The sequence below is a fragment of the Elephas maximus genome, chromosome 1, assembly GCF_024166365.1.
Source record: "Elephas maximus indicus isolate mEleMax1 chromosome 1, mEleMax1 primary haplotype, whole genome shotgun sequence".
Taxonomy (NCBI): Eukaryota; Metazoa; Chordata; class Mammalia; order Proboscidea; family Elephantidae; genus Elephas; species Elephas maximus.
Window position 1 is genome coordinate 103,058,600 of NC_064819.1, and position 17,384 is coordinate 103,075,983.

The following is a 17,384-nucleotide window of genomic DNA, read 5'->3' on the forward strand; positions in this document are numbered from 1 at the left end:
TCTAGTTTGAGACAACCTCTGTGCCTCAGTTTCCTCACCTATAAAATGGGGATGTAACACCCACCTCATAGGGCCATTGCACGATGGACTGAGTTCATTCCACTATTGTTGAGTGTACAGCATTTACAACAGTGCCTTGTGCTGCAAGTTTGCCATCATCACCCCTACCTTTCTCCCCTTGCTCCTTCTTTTTCCTTGAACCTTTTCTACAATGTTCCTGCACCATGGCTCCTGCCCTCACCTCACTCAGGCCTGTTAACTGTCACTTCCCCCAAGGGACCTTTTCTGACCACCGCATTTTAAGTAGCCTGCCCCTCCTCCACCTCCTCACTTTCTTTACTCCCTTCCAGAACCACCCAATTCTCCTCTGGACCCTCAGGCTGTGCTTTGGTCCTTCAGTCCTCCCAACCCTCCGTGGATCCTCCCAGGGCCCCCCCTTCCCACAGATGCCACCAACCAGCCTCCCCCCCCCCCCCACTGCGTCCCCCACATAGCACACATCAAGCTGGCCTGTCCACCTCGTGTTTTATTGTAAAAATGTTAAAATAAATTACATTCGACATCATTGCCAGTATGTACATACAGTGTGTATGGTTCCAGGCCAGCCAGTGCCACCCCAGTCAGGTGGGGTGGGGGACTGTGACGATTTAGTTAACAGAGCTCACAGAAAAATGCAGTATGCCCCCTGCCTGGCCAACTCACATCCACTAGAAGGTGACTGGGCCTGGGAACACACATGCCTGTCACCTTCTTCACATGTTGAGGGGAAGCTCTGGCCCACTTGCCCCACAGTTGTGGGGGAGGGTGTTGAAAGTGACCACCCACCTCTGCCTGGCATCCAGTTGCCTGCAACTGATGCCTCCTCACCACCCGCCCCCGACCCTCACCTGCTGATCAGTGCCCTTCCCCACTCTACATGGCTAAGGGTCATGACCTTGGCTGAGGGCACTGAGAAAGGCCCAGTGGGTGGACACTGGACCTTGCTCTTTAACCTCCTCTTTTCCCCACTGGCTCAGAAGCCAACAAGATTCCAGGTACGTAAAAACAGCAGTTTATTAAAAAAATTAACAAAACAGGGCATGGTGGGCTGGAGAACCCCAGAACTCAGGCAGCAGCGAGTCCTTCCAGCGCCCTCACCACAAACAGTCCATTTACAGCTTCACATTATCTCTTGCTCCCCCATCCCAAATACAAAAATGACAAACAGTAGTGAGGGAGGGGCTTGCTTCACAGATTTGGCTGCCCACACCACTTGTGAGAACAGCAATTTGGTCTTCCCCTCGGGAGGCTGGTGGGAGGGTGGGTGGTGAGGTCCTTGCTCTGGGCAAGGGGGAATGAGGAGACTGGCTGAAGTACTGGGTGGGGATGGCCGGGGCCTGGGGCCAGGTGGTGGGTGTGCACTCTGACAGGGAGCTAGAGGGCCAGGGGTGGAATTAGCCAGAGTCCAGCTTCACTCTCCCAGCAACCTGGCTTCTAGCTCCAGAAGGCCCAGCCTCCTGTGGCCCATGCTCTACCACTCTTCTTCCCACCACTTCCTGGGGAGGGCAGAGAGCCTTGCACCTGCTATTGCTTACCCCAAAGGTGTCTGAGGCAAGACGATGGGCCCTGGGCTGGGCTTGGTCTGAGTAATTCAACAATGTGGGCCTAGGACACTGGGCCCGTACTCTGGCTTGCCTCAGGTCCTCTGTATCAGGAGTGTTTCGGGCACCTGTCCACTCACTCCTGTCCCCAGGCAGCCTCTTCCAAACTGAGATCTGCCATAGGGTACTGGCAAGGCAGATGACACGGTGATGGTTAAGTACATGCCCAGCCCTGAGCCCTGCCACTCCCGTGATCCCAAAATGCCCCATCCCCCACACCATACTGCACCTCCCCAAACACTTCAGAGTCTGAAAAGGTAGGACCCAGGCTTTACACTTCCCTTCCCCTCTCCAAGATGCCTCGTTCAGTGCTAGACACACAGAAGGAGCTCATTTAACACTGGTGAACCTAAATGGCTGAGGTCTCCAGCCTAGGAAAACCGTGTGACATTATCAACCGAATGACCCACACAGCTGTGCGCCGGCCTACGCAGGTCAGTCTTGCCCACTGTCCCTGCCAGCCCACCAACATCTTAGAACCATCAGAGGACCCAGCCATGTCCAGGACAGATGCCTCCCACTGCTAGTACCCATTCAGCTGGAAAGCAGAGGCTTTGTCCTGGGTGTGTGCCATGTTTGATCGGTGGCATATAGCTGGAGGGGATGGAAGGTAAAGAAGGCCCCTGGCCCCCCACTCCCAGTTCCAGGGCTGCTCCCCACCAAAGGCCAGGGGTCCCAGCCATCACAGGACACCCCAGGGTGAGGGGGAAAAGAAGCCATCAGCTGTGGGGTGGGGAGCCGGGCCTGCCTCATGTGCCTTTGGGGCTGTTAGCCTTATTGTACTCGTTCATGAGCTGTTCATAAGGCACAGAGAGCTCAGACTCGGTGCTGGTGAAGGTAGACTCGTCTGAGGAGGGGAATTCACCCAGGTTCAGGGGCACCTCAGCCTCCGCCACCTCTTGGGGCTGCACCTCCCCAACCAGGTTGTCTTCCAGCGAGGACTTGGAGGTCTCCTCATCTGAGAGGCCAGCCTCCTCGCTCACAAAGCTGATGTTGGCATTCTGGAAGATGAGTGGGTGGTAGTCCTGGGCATCCCATGGCTCGCCCTCTTCGCTGATACGGTCCAGCTGGTTAATGCACACCTCAGCGGTAGGGGAGCCATCCATGGGGGACCCTTCCTCACCGGGGGGCCTCGACATGTGGCCTTTGCTCCTTAGTGTCTGTGACACCTCTTCTAAGCTGGGCACCCGGTTCTTGGAGTAGACCACCAGGGGGGCCAACGAAGTGGGGAGGGCTGGCAGCCTACCCCCTGGAGACCCCAGCCCCAGTTCTGGGACCCTCTCCCCACTCCCACTCGTCTTCATTGCCTTCTTCCCAATCTGCTTGATGAGGTCATTGTAGGTCTCCTCCTTTTTTGAAAGAAAGCTGAAGATGTTGACGTCCTTGGAGGTTGCATTTCCTGCCACCTGCAGGGCCTTTTTGGAGTGTGGGGAGCTCTCGAAGGACTCCTTCCGCCGCCGCCGTCGCTTCTTAATGGCTTTGTGGACTTCCACAAACATGCTGACCTTCCAGTTGACAAAGAGGGACAGCCAGGCCAGCCCCAGATAGATCCAGAGCTCCACAAAGTAGCGGTAGAGGGCATGGTAGTTGGCGTTGGGATTCACACCTGCAGGAGGACAGGAAGCCCAGAGGGCCAAGAAAAGGTCAACAGGGACCCAGAAACAGGCAAAGGCTAAAGCTGTGTTACTAAGAGCAGGTATAGCAGAGCTAGAACACAGAAGGGGGATGCACTGTGAAAGGAAGGAGGCTTGTTCTAGACCCAAGCCTACCCCACTGTCCTGAAGGACCTTGGCCCCGTCTCTTGTGCCCCTATTCCCAGATCCCAACCTGTCTGAGCCTCAATTTCCCCAACTATAAAAAAGTCATGAGAGTGGTTACCTCTAGGGGTGAGGGCTTTATTGAGGTGGAATTTTTGGGGGCGGGTTGGGGGCGGGGAGGATGGTAACGTAACCAGCACAGTTAAGAAATATACTATACTTACCTGTTTTGGGTACTTTTTTGTAAGTATATTTCAGTTAAAAACCAGATGGAAATTAAGTGAGGGGATATCACAGACATGCTCAGAGCTGGAGGTAGACTGGTTTAACATGAGGCTGGTGACTAGGGGAGCTGAACACTCACTCACACACACTCACACACACACACACCCACACCCACCCATGGGTATTTCAGTAACCTCGCTGGGTCCACAATTGTGGCCAGCTCCCATCATGACTATCTGTGAATGGGGAGTGGGCAACCATGGTGGGAGGTGTGCCCCTTCCTTCCTCACACTTGGCTCTAGGAAAGGGATAACGCCAGATAGAAAAAGCCACTAAGATGGGAGCAGAAAAGCCGAGATGATCTATGAAGTGAGCACTGATCCTGATAGGAAGTATTACGAACCATCTTTATTCTTCCTGAAGATCTGGTCTGCCTCTCTGTTTCTAGGCTCTCCCCTTGGTCTGGAGGGCCCTGCCCAGTCTTTATCCCCCCTCCTCCAAGGCCAGGCTCCTGCCTGCTCCAGGGAGCCTTCCCAGGTAACCCCCCACCACAGCTGATGGCTTTTCTACACTCCAGGATTACAGATGTCCCTCGGTATCTGAGGGGGGATTCGTTCCAGGAACCCCCACGGATACCAAAATCTGAGGATGCTCAAGTCTCTTGTATAAGACTTGCTCTGGAAGGTAGCCTTTCTCTTCTATGAGTTTCTCGAGCTCTTCCGGGAACACTGATGCTGCCTGAGCATCAGCCAATGCCAGTTCTCCATGATCTGGAAGTTCCTAAGACTGTAATACTTTACACAGCTAGCCAGCCATCCCTTACTAGCCTGAAGCTCCTTCCTCTAGGTGTCCTCAACCCTTTACACTTAGCCTTTGAGGGGCTGCTCTGACCGTTTGCTTTTTAGGAGCTGTCTTTTCACAGAAACAAGGGGTGCACACAACACAACTAGAAAAGAACAAGGTGAACGGTGTTCAAACGAGTGTGAGGCTGAGGGCCTGTGAAATGGTGGCGGGCTATAGCAGGGTATGCCTGTACATCACTGCATTTGCCTGGATTCAGCGAAGTGCTCGGCACGCAGCAAATTCAAGTTTTGCTTTCTGGAACTTTTTTTTTCCCCAAATAGCTTCGAGCTGCAGTTGATTGAATCCGGAGATTCAATAAACCCGTGGATACGGAGGGCCGACTGTATTTGAGTTTTCTTTTATAATTTTACAGTTGGAGGACTGTTGATCTCTATTATTATGTCTCTTACAATCTGCATCCTGTCTCCTCCCTCAACGGGGAAGGGATTATATCTCCCTCATCGGATTAGAGGTTCCTTGAATGCAAGGGCTGTGTCTCCCGCCTCAGATAGGAGGTAATCTGAAAGCTTCTCTGGATCACTGGCAGGGTGTGATGATGACAACGACAGGGCACTCAGTACCTAGCCAGGCCCCACCCTCAGCACTCATAAATAGCGTTATAGACTGAATTGTGTCCCTCCAAAACAAGTGTTATAAATCTTAACCCCTATAGTTGTGGATGTAATCCCATCTGGGAATAGGATTTTCTTTGTTATGTTAATGAGACCGTTTATCAGTCTCCGGTGTGTTTTAAACCAACCACCTTTGAGCTAGATTAGACACAGAAGCAAGCAAGGACAAAGAGGGGAAATTCAATGCCAAGTGGTGATCTCCATGGAGCCCTGAGGAGAAGAACGCTATAGAAGCTGAGACAAGGCTTTCCCCCACACAGAGAGAGCCTTTCCCTTAGTGCCTCGGACTGAGTCTCTCTCAGGACAGCAGGCCCAGATTTGCCAGGCTTAGTGCAGTATTCATGCTCTTTCCTATTCCTCCCACCCAATCAGCCGGTGCCCTGACTTCAGCCTTCTAGTCTCCTAAACTGTGAGAGAATACATTCTGTTCACTAAAGCCACCTACCTGTGGTATTTCTGTTACAGCAGCATTAAGAAACTAAGACAAATAATAACTCATTCAATTTTCTACCACTCCATGAAGTCAGTGCAATTATTTTTACCAATTTTACAGATGAGGAAACTGAGGCACAGAAGTGTGGTAGCTTGCTCGAGCTGGGATGGCATCATTACATACACTGCTGCACTTCCCCAATACAAAATGCTTCTCCTCCTTACCCTGCTCTGGGCCCCAAGACTAGACAATGGCAGGCTTGTGCCTCAGACTAAGTTTCTCTCTCAGGACAGCAGGCCCAGATTTGCCAGGCTCAGTAGAGTGTTCATGCCTCTTTTTCCTCTTCCTCCCACCCACTCAGTCACCCCCTCCCAGCATTCCTTGCACTGGGGCAGAAAGGTAGTGACCTCACCCTGGGCCCAGTGGGGAGGGTGGCAGGGACCAGAGGACCCTAGAGAGAGGAGAAGGTCAAATGGGCAGGGCAGCTAGCTTGGAGGGAACAAAGGCTGGCTCAGTGTGGCCAAAAAGGGTGTCAAGAAGATTAAGGGCCAAGATGCTGCACAGGCCACAGGCACAAGTCCATGAGTGGCTGGGGCCAGCTGCAGGCGGTCAGACAAAGGGCCAAAGAATCCTATCGCCTCCCTGAATTAAGTAGGGAGGAGTGGGAAGGAGTGTCTGGGACGGAGGGGGGCAGGGCCGCTTGGGAGAAGGCCTCCCTTGTCTTTAACTAAGCTGCAAAGTTTCGGGCCTCTGAGCCAAGCCTGCAGAGGACAGGACACTCTGGAGTGATGGAAGGTGGTTCTGTGACAGGGAGGGGACCTGGCTTGGGAAACAGGTACAAACCCTGCAGGCAGATGACTGACTCAAGCCACTGCCCCAGGGCTGAGTGCACCTAAACTCAGCAGACAGGAGGGGAGGAGGACATCAGAGACTAAACACCAGGAGAGGAAAGGAGGAGGGGGGAAAAGCCACATCCGAAAAAGGGAAATAGAAAAGATTCTTCTGACAGTTTTCTGTGCCTCAGTTTCCCCTTGCAACTGGCAGGGTAGGATGAGGATCCCACCAGGTAGGGGAAATGTCCAGAACACTGAACACGTATCAGGGTCCCCAGTAAAGGCCAGCTGAGTGGGAACTGGAGAGGAGAAACTGAAATGAGGTGGGAGGCAGAAGAACGGGGAGAGGGCAGGGGCTCACCAGCCACAAAGTCGCCGAAGCCAATGGTAGAGATGGTGATGAAGGAGTAGTAGAGGCCCTCGATGTAGTCCCACTCCTCTGTCACCATGAACACGAAGGGCGGAATCACCAGGTGGACCAGGACGCCCCACAAGATGAAGATGGCCGTGCATGTGATCTGCGCCTTCCGCTGACAGGGGGCAGGGAGGCCGAGTCAGACAACGGGGGAGGCTAGGGAAGCCCAGCAGGGGCAACACCCAGGAAAGTAGGGAAGAGGGATGCCCCCAGCCTGACCCATGAGGGCTGGGGGCCCAGAAGCTGCCCTCTTGCCACCAGTCCTAACACCCCTGATCAATTCTTAGATCCCTCCCGTCCCCCCATCACCAGCCCCAGCCCCTATCTCTGCCCACTACTTAGGGTAGGGGACATACCAGGCTCACACCTCTCTTGGTGAGGAACTGGCCCAGCCTCTTGGCACGTCCCCCAAAGAACTTGCCCAGGGCACTGATCCATGTCAGACAGAGTGGCACCCCGAAGAGACCGTAGAAGATGCAGAAGAGGCGCCCAGCAGGGGTCTTGGGAGCCACGTTGCCATAGCCTGAGGAAGGAGGAGGGACAGAATGAGGCCAAAAAGAAGAGTCTCTGTAGGAAAGAAATGCAGTGAAGAGGGTGGGAATGAGAACACAGCCACTGCAGGGGTGATGGACCAGACTCAGAGTGGCCCTCTGCCTCCTCTACCAACATACACAAACCCCAGCTCCAGGGAGGCCTATTCTCTAAGCCATACTTATATAAATATCACACTAATTGCCATTGAGTTGACTGACTCATGGCAAACCTACATGAGTCAGAGCAGAGCTGTGCTCCACAGGGTTTTCAATGGCTGACCGGAGATCACAAGGCTTTTCTTCCAAGGTGCCTTTGGGTGGACTCAAACATCCAACCTTTCAGTTAGCAGCCAAGCACAATAACCATTTATACCACCCAGGGATTCCAAGCCATACTTGAGTAATGACTTCTCCTTGAGGACACTATGATCACATGATCATTTGTTGCAATTATGATGGCATGGGCCATGGCTCCTCCAGCAGACTGGGAGCTCCCTGAGGGTAGGGACTATGCATCCCCCATTAGGTCTCCCATTAGTCCATATGGTATCATTGTGCAAATTAGAAAAAGATGCCCTGCAGTAGATGGTCTCCAACGATGGCTGCTCCCAGCTCCTTCCCTTCTTACACATGCATGCTGCTGCTCACATCAAGGTGGAGTCTCACTGTCCTCCCTTTGAATCTGGGCTGGGGTTAGTGACTTGCCTGACCGACAGAATGCAACGGAAATGAGGCTGTGTAGGCTAGGTCTAAGAAGCCTTGCTGCTTCTCCCTTGATTTCTTGAAGTGCTTGCTCATGGAATTCTCCCTCTTGGAACCCTGCTGCCATACTGAGATGCCCAAGCCACGTGTGGAGGCACTGCGCAGCCACTGCAATCTTCACTCCCGGCTAAGATCTCGGCCACCAGCCAGCACCAACTGTCAGACATGCGACTGAAGAAGCTGGATATCCAGCCAGCTGGGCTCTCAGATGACGGTAGCCCCAGCCACCATCTGACTGTAACCGCGTAAGAAGCCCGAGCAAGAACTGATGAGCTGAACCTAGTCAACCCACAGAATGGGGAAAGAGAATAATAAATTGATGTTTTAAGCCATTAACTTCTGGGGTGATTTCTTATGTAGCCATAGGTAACTAGAATAGACGTCCAGCTTGGTAAGCAAGCATGGGCTCAGTTTGTGCAGTGCGCAACCTGTTCAACCTCCTGCTGTGGCCCTGGCCATCAGGCTGTGTCACTGTTTCTGGACTCATAGAAACAGTCTTCCAGGCATGGCCAGCTACCAAGGACTTACTAAATCCCAGGAAAGTGTCAAAATGACTGATTGCAATTTGCCTGATTTTACCCCTAAGTCTGCGGGCAGAGCTGGACTCCTATAACATTCCTTGGAGCTAGGATAAGACAGTGGGTATCCTGAGGGTCCCAGGAGAGAGAGGGCTAGTAGGAGGAGCCTGGCCATAATACGAGCCTTCCAGGAGCAGAGCCACCTAGACATAGACCGGACAGACTTACCGATGGTGGTGATAACCGTGGCTGCAAAAATGACTGCATTGGGCCAGTTCCAATTGTTGAAGGTCTGGTTCCCTGTGATGGCCACTCCCTGTCCTGCAGCATCAGATACTACCTAGAAACAAAGACTGAAAGTCAGTGCTGAGACCACACTTACAGGTGCTTTCTAAGTGGCAGCACTGTATTAAACTCCTTACAGGCCTTTGCGTTTATCATCGCAGTGACAGGGTGGTAGTTACTGTTTCTACTTTATAGGGGATGAAATGGAGGATCCGAGAGGTTAAGTGATTTGCCTAAGGTCACACAGCTGGTAAGGATATGCACCCAGGCAATCTGGCTCCAGAGTCCATCCTCTTAATCACTGAACTAGTGCTTCTCAAACTTTTTCACATATACACCAGAATCACCTGGAAGGCTTTTAACAGCAGACTGCTGGGCCCCAACTCCAGAGTTTCTGATTCAGTAGACATGGGGAAGGGCCCAAGAACTGGCATTACCAACAAATTCCCAGGTGATGCTAATGCTACTGGTCTCCAGACAACACTAAGAATCACGGCACTAGGATACTCTGCTTTCAAAGGCAGACATGACACAAACACACAGGAGGACCCAAACGCCCCGACCCAGCCCATTCAAGGTTGGCCTGGAAGAAATGAATGGTGTTCGGCTACCGTTACTGAAGATTCTATAGAAGTATCCTGACCAAAAGGGGGAAAATGTGGAAGAGATTTCAAATTCTCATGGAATCCAGGCTTTCTGCAGCCATTGAGCCTAGATGAACCCTCAAAACTATTGCCCTGAGATAATCATTAAACCTGAAACATTAAACGAAAAACATCCCCTGAAGCCTTTTTTAAATCAAACAATAGTTTAGCTTAACTAATGAAGAATATCTGCCTTGAGTACCGTGCTCTTTTAAGACCTATCTATACGGGATCAAACTGACAACAGCAACTTGAAAGGTTAGGTAAGAAACTTAGGAGGCAGTGAGTTTATGTTAATGGGGGAGGAACAATTCATATAAGGAGGGTGAGAATGGCTGCACAACTTGAAGAATGTAATCACTGTCACTGAATTATACATGAAGAAATTGTTGGTGTATGTCCTGCTGTGTATACTGTTAAAAACAAAAAAATAAAGTATTAAAAAAAAAGGTTTGCCCTGGGAAGGACCCCTATAACCCCTTCACCACTACTGTCAGGATGCCTACTAAGGTCAGCTCAGTGATCTCTTGGATTTCTTCCCGGAGGGTTTAAAAATCAACTGGTCCTCTTTTTCCCCATGCCTAGGACTCTAACCCACCCTCACCCTTTGCAAGCTCCCCCGCTCTCTTCCCTGGATCTCCTCCTCTCTCTGCCCTGGTCTGAGCAGAGGCAGGTCATCCGAAGGTGGCACATACATTTCCAGGTAATTCAAAGTCATGTGATCAGTCCCAACAAGCTCCCAGGAACTCTGGGCAGCAGGTAAAAGGCCACCTGGTGAAGTCCACTGGGAGGCCCCAGGTGAGGCCTTATCTGCTCCAGAGAACACTCAGGTCCCGCTGGGTTCAAACTGCTGACCTTTCACTTAGCAGTCGAGTGCTTAACCACCGTGTCACTAGGGCTCCTTTAGGGAACACTAGTAGTTGCCAAACTTGTAGCTACCTGACCAGACCCCACCTCTACTCTGCAAGCTGCACAGAGCCTGCACCCCAGATGCCCCACTAGAAGGGGCCAGGATCCACTCTAAATCTGGGGTTCCAGAGTCCTGTCTCCAGGACAGCCCCAGGCTGGGGCATCCAGTCCAGAGACCAGGAGCTCAGCCACACTCCCTATAAAAATCCAGCAAAGGACTGAGAGAGAAGAGAGAGAGGAGTGAGCGATGGAAGTGGGAGGGAGATGGAAAACCATATTTCTAACCCACTTGAAGCATGACTGAGGTTTGGTGGGAAAAAAGGAAAAGGATGGGTTGTTCTGCAGGAATGTGCAGTTTGCAGAAGCATCAGAGGGGCTGTGTAAATGGATACGCATACTCTTAGAAAGAATTTTCCATGATGACAGGCGCGTCTGACAGGCCGCACCACTCATTCCCTGCCTCCCCTGTGGCATTTCCAGAGCGTTTCTCTGAAGGCCGTGCAGCGTATGAAAGTGGACAGCGGGGAAGGTTGGATTCAGCTCTGCCTGAGATGTGCCCTGCCCTCAGAGAAGCTCACTGTCTACCTGGGCAGGCCACTTAAACATGAAATAACCAGAAGACATTTAAACACCAAAAGACATTTAAACATCAACAGGCCAACAGGAGAGCTAAAGCAAATAATAAAACCCAAAAAACCAAACCCGCTGCCGATTCCGACTCATAGCGACACTATAGGACAGAGTAGAACTGCCCCATAGAGTTTCCAAGGAGCGCCTGGCGGATTCGAACTGCTGACCTTTTGGTTAGCAGCCATGGCACTTAACCACTAAGCCACCAGGGTTTAAAACAAATAATAAGGACCACCCAAAAGCTAGAAAAACAAAACGAAATCTGTGTTCAAAGCAAGGACAGAGTAAGTCCGAGGGCCCTGTCTATTAACGTTAAACAGATGGCAGATAATGCGAGACCACTTGCTTCCCTTTGGCTTCCACCTTTAATATCACCAATATCAGTCTTCAACTGCCATGGGTAAATCATAATTGTTAGGGGACTGAGCCCAAGTTAGATGGAGAGATCATACCAGAACACCATTATGTGGGAACTCCATCACTGCCCAGAGAAAGAACCTAGAGATGAGATCGCGACACCATCATCACCTCTGGTCATCTGTATGGAATCCTAGTGAACAGGAATGATGCCAGAAGACAAGCTGTCCCTATTTTCACAAAGAGGGAAAGGGTGGATTCTAGAAACTTGGAAAGCAAACCTGATCTCTTGCAAACTTGTAAATGGGGACAACAAAATGTTTGGAACATTCATAAGAGGAAGTGGTAGGCACTAGAAACTAGCACAGGTTCACCAAGAACAAGTCAGGCTCAGCTAAGTAAATCTCCTTTTCCAAGGAGGTTGCAAAGCCTTGAAGTTTTGTGGAATGCAGTAAATCTAGATTTCAGCTAACAGATGGGGTTGAAGATACTTATGTGGACAAGACAGAAATGTAGGGTGGAATTGGAACTAACTGGGTTCAGTTAAAGGCAAACAACCCCAAGGAGTGCTGATCATTATCAGTGTGAACTAGAGTCTCCATTATCACGCCAAAGGCCTGACTTCTTCCATATTTTAATCAACACCACAGTGAGGACATTGATGGCTTACCAATCAAACGTGCAGAGGGTGCAACGTTGGTAATAAGGATGGGATGGAAAGATAGCTAACACGTTGTATCAAGACTCAAAATTATTTGGACTGGAACAGTGGGCCAAAATTAATAAGATATAAGTATAACTTTAAATTTCAAAGTCTTGTCCTTTGGGTAGGTCCCTGGGTGGCACAAATGGTTTGTGCTCGACTACTCTGCTAAAGGGTACCAGTCTGAAACCACCCAGAGGTGCCGTGGAAGACATAAAGATTACAGCCAAGAAGACCCTACAGAGCAGTTCTACTCTTATGGGGTTGCCATAAGTCGAAATCGACTAGACGGCAATGGGCTTTTACACTTTGGGTTGGAAAAGACAGCTATAATCTCTAAGGGGAAAGTCTTTGGGTTTTAGCTGACCGTGAAGAGCAAACACTAGGGCGGTTGCCTAAAGAAAAGCAAATACAATCTCAGACAGTGTCAATGCCATATCTATCTATTCAGGGCTGGGGAGGTACCAATCCCACTGTTCTTGGCAGGGTCAGGCCACACACCCTGTTCCATTCTAGGTGTCAGACTTCACACCATATATTAACCAACTGGCCAAGGTCCAAGGAGAGAAGGGAAGCTTTTCTGGATAATGAGCTGTCACAGAATGGGCTGTCCTTTGCAGTAATAAATTTCCAATAATGGAAGTGGTTAAACCAAGGTGGACTATCACCTACCGGGGATGTTACTGAAGGTGAGGCTGGAACAGAGGTTCTCAACTGGAGATGGTAGAGCCCCCTGAAAGGGTTTGGAAATTCTACCTGAGGGAAGTTTTTTTCATTGTCACAATTCATTCAATACTGTAACACACCAGGCACTGTTTCAGGCACTGGGGAAAGTGCACTAAACAGACAAAACCTCTGTCCTCACCACACTTTTTTTTTTTTAAATAATTTTTATTGTGCTTTAAGTGAAAGTTTACAAATCAAGTCAGTCTCTCACACAAAAACCCATATACACCTCGCTAAAAAAAAGCTACACACTCCCAATTACTCTCCCCCTAATGAGACAGCCCGCTCCCTCACCACACTTTCACTCTAGTGAATGATGAGGGTGTTGCTGGCATTAGTAAAGGTCAGGGATGCTAAATGCCCTGCAATTCACAACCCCACCCACAATGCCAATACCGCTCTCACTGAGAGACACTGGCTTGACAGTCTAAGATTTAAGAATCATTTAGTATGTGCTAAGGAGACATGAGGAAACCCTGGTGGCGTAGTGGTTAAGTGCTACGGCTGCTAACCAAAGGGTGGGCAGTTCAAATCCACCAGGTGCTCCTTGGAAACTCTATGGGACAGTTCTACTCTGACGTGTAGGGTTGCTATGAGTCGGAATCGACTCGACGGCAATGTGAAGGAGACATGAGCACTGGTGGGGCAGTGGTTAAGAGCTCTGCTGCTAACCAAAAGATCGGCAGTTCGAATCCACCAGCCACTCGTTGGAAACTCTAAAGGGCAGTTCTATTCTGTCCTATAAGGTTGCTGTGAGTCAGAATCTACTCAACGGCAATGTTTTGTTTTTTTTTTTTAAAGGAGGCATCAGGGGGTACTGGTGGTTCAGCAGTCTCACCTTCCATATGGGAGATCTGGGTTCGATTCCTGGCCAATGCACCTCATGTGCAGCCACCACCCAGCTGTCAGTGAGGGCTTGCATGCTGCCCAGATGCTGACCAGGTTTCAGGGAACTTTCAGACTAAGACTAGGAAGAAAGCCCTGCTGATCTACTTCTGAAAATCAGTCAGCGAAAACCCTGTGGATCACAACGGGCTGATCCACAACTGAACATGGGAGTGGCGCAGGACTGGGTGGTGTTCTGTTCCATCGTGCGCGGGGTCACCATGAATCAGGGTCCCACTCAATGGCAGCTAACGACAACAAAGAAACACTGAACACGAGAGCTAGCCAAACAGTCATCAAAGAGAGCAGGAAGGCAGGGGGCTTTGAGAGGTGGAGAAGGCTAGGCTTCCTGCCCTTCACCTCACACACTATGCCTTTGCAAGGGGCAGACAAATGGCATTCTCAAGAGCCCTAGCCACCCAGAAGCATCACTGGTCCTTATAATGATCCAGTGACAGCAATTATACCCACTAGTCTGATCAGGAAACTAAGGCTGAGAGAGGTTAAGTGGCAGGATGGGGTGAGGTTCTAGGCTGCCTGACTCTGAGTTAGCACAACTCCCCACCTCCTGCCCTTCACTCCTCTGCTTTGCCCTGGGCTCCCTCTGCACCCCTTCCTGTTGCCCCTTTGGCTTAGGGTTTCCCCCAAAGCAGCTGGCCTGGAATCAGTGTAGCTCCATGCCACTGCTAAGGAGAGAAAGCTGGTGATTTCAGTGCTGCTGTATGTCAGACACCCCTCTCTGGGCTTTTACATCAATTACCTGGCTGACTCTTCCTGTGACTCTGCCAGGCATTACTCAACAGGTGAGGAACACTAAGCTCTGGGAGCCGAGGTCCAGAGGTGAACTCAGAATAGCGCCTCCCTTCTTTCCATCACGTTCAGCTGTGGCCCTGGCCAGGACGTCTCACTGGCGATGGTCAGCATCTCTCAGGTCTCTAAATTGTCTCGCAGAACACAGGGGCTGATCCAGGACCGAGGTCACCCCTGGGTTAGGGAGGAGGGACATGAGGGAGCCAGGCAAACAACCAGTTAGACAAGGTGTCCTGTCCTCGGGGTTAGGGAAACAGCTTTCACAGGAGGAGGCGGCCCCTGTTCACCCACAGGATTCTTTAGCTTGGCTCCCAAAGTCATACAAGACAATATTTTCATTTTCCATATAAGCCTGGAGAGCGATAGGAGAGGGGGGGATCTGCACACAGCCAGGCCCAGGTCTTGTTTAGGGATGGAATAGAGTTCCTCTCCTCGTCACCCTCATAATAAAGCAGCTGTGATGTATAGCAGGCTGATCACATGCCAAGTGTTGGCTAAGCACTTTACATGCCCTTAGCTCATTTAATGAGGACAGAACCCTGCTGCGGAGATGGTACAATTGAGAATTTAAGGCTTAGAGAGGTTAAGTAGCCGGAGGTCACAGTGCTGAAAGTGATGAAGCCAGGACTGGAACCCAGGTCCACCTGGTCCTCACGGCTGTTATCCTATCCCCTCTCCCCATAAAGGCTACAGGGAGGAGGCCTGTGCATACTTCCACTCCTTCCCACCAGCTGAAAAAACAGGGCCCTAAGCCACTTCATCCACTCCAACCCAAATCCACTGTTGCTAGCCCAGGAGCACCAACCATGTTCTTGCCCTGAGCTTCGGACAACTGGCTGCCCAGCCCCACCTTCCTGGGCTCTTGCTGTCCACACAACCTGGGTTCCTAGTCTTCTCTTCCCTCTGAGATCCAAGGCTCCAGCTGCCGGGCATTCTCCCTTTCTGGAGAGACTCATCCTGATAGGTGGGGAAGACTGGAGAGGGCAGATCCAGGCCTTTGGATACAACCCCAGCCTTCAGAATAGGCAGGTGGAGCTAAGGTAGGCCTTCCCACTCTGGGTTAGGGTAGGTGAAACCAAAGTCAGGATGTTAGCCTGTCTCAGAGATCACAGCATCTGACACCCAGAGGGCTACTCCCTATCCATCCTCTAGCTCCCACTGCAGACATCACTCACGGATCACAGAACACCTCCTTGCTTTGCAGGATGCAGCCTTAAGAATCCACCTTGATTCTAGCCTCTACTGAATCCTCAGGTTGCTGACAGTGTACCGGCCAAGCCTCCTTTGCCTGCACCCATCTTTAATTGACACCACCTAAGCACTTGCACCCTGTGGTCTAGAAGGGGAAACAGGGCTAATTTTCATATATGCATGGTTCTTGGCAGTACAGAAGGAGCCCTGGTGGTACAGTGGTTAAGCACTCAGCTGCTAACTGAAAGATTGGCAGTTCAAACCCACCAACCCGCTCCTTGGGAGAAAGATGTGGCAGTCTGTTCAGCCTTGGAAACCCTATGGGGCAGCTCTACTCTGTCTTATAGGGTCACTGTGAGCTGGAATCAACTCAACGGCAATGGCTTTTTGGGTGGCAAAATAGGAAAAAACCACATCATTCCTCCCACCTGGTCCTTCCAACCACCTTCACAGGTGGGCGGGGGCATGGCTGTAGCAGTTGATATTTGAGTACTTATATGCCAGGCACCCACCTATGCACTTTAAATCACTCAGCTCCCTGAATCTTCACAAGCCTAAAACAGGTACTATTATTAACCCCTTTTTACAGATAAAGAGGCCTGGTGGCACAATGGTTAAGTGCTCAGCTGCTATCTAAAAGGTTGGTGGTTGAAGTCCACCAATGGATCCATGGGAGAAAAGACCTGGGAGCCCACATCTGTGTATCCATCTGTCTCTACCAAGGAGCCCCCACCCAGGGCACCACCACAGGGGCAGGGGTTAAAGCTCTCCACTGCAGGTAGTGGAGGGCAGGGGGAAGTGGGAGCACGTCCTACACTTCCAAGATGTCCCGTCCCATCCCTCAGAAGGCCCATCTCTCCTGACCTGTCCCCCAGGGGCTCCCAGCTATCTTGACCAGTTTCCCACCCAGCCTCCGTGTTGGGCAGACAGTGGAGGGCAGGAAGTCCCACACACGGGTCACTGTGCTGTGCTCCCCGAGGGAGGCTAAGGCTGAGCCAGTGGCTTCCCTAGCTTCTCTGAACAACTCCCCTCCTAGCTGCCCACAGCCACAGCCTGCGGCAGCTTCACAAGGTAGCGAGCCACCACCAGTCCACTGGCTGTGCTCTCTCTGGGAGCCTACATCTGTCTGTCCATCTGTCTCTAACAAGGAACCCCGACCCAGGGCACTGTCACAGGGGTGGGGGAGTTCTGAGCAGGACACACAAAAGGGAGATTAGTAATCGCAGGCACTTTTCTGGTGAACATTGGCAGCTTGGGCTTGTTTAATATAAACATTTTCAAATTTTCTAAAGCCATGAATCTATAAACAGAGAAGGAGGGGGAGGACCCCAGGTCCTATGGATTGGGACTCCCTCATCTCCCTGCAGCACAGTTTGAGAACCAGGGGTCTAGAGGCCACGCTGCTCTATTCAATATCCCTCAATCTGATAGTCCTCACTGGGCGTATTAGCACATTGAAGGATCTCGAAGAGAAAGTGTGAGCCTGCAACTCTCTTATCCTCAAGGCAAATTAGAGAATTTAAAGCTGCCTTTGCCAAATCAATTCTCTTCACTGCGGTTCACCCTACATCTCTCACGACTGACCCTTAAAATTGGGGGCAGGTGGGTAAAGACTGGTTTCCGATGAAGACGCTGAGGCTTGGTATCCCAACC

The 17,384-nt window shown here is 51.0% G+C and overlaps 1 protein-coding gene across 1 annotated transcript in view; it reads right to left on the reverse strand.

The window, feature by feature from the left end:
* Positions 1-513: 513 nt before the first annotated feature.
* The window catches only part of KCNK5 (potassium two pore domain channel subfamily K member 5), a 49,012-nt gene continuing 32,141 nt past the window's right edge, over positions 514-17,384 (reverse strand). Inside the window, exons 2-5 of the mRNA XM_049891316.1 lie at positions 8,820-8,931; positions 7,135-7,301; positions 6,725-6,893; positions 514-3,246 (exon numbers count right to left, since the gene is read on the reverse strand). Of these exons, the coding sequence (XP_049747273.1) occupies positions 2,390-3,246; positions 6,725-6,893; positions 7,135-7,301; positions 8,820-8,931 (1,305 nt within the window). The 3' untranslated portion in view covers positions 514-2,389. The remainder of the gene's footprint in view (positions 3,247-6,724; positions 6,894-7,134; positions 7,302-8,819; positions 8,932-17,384) is intronic.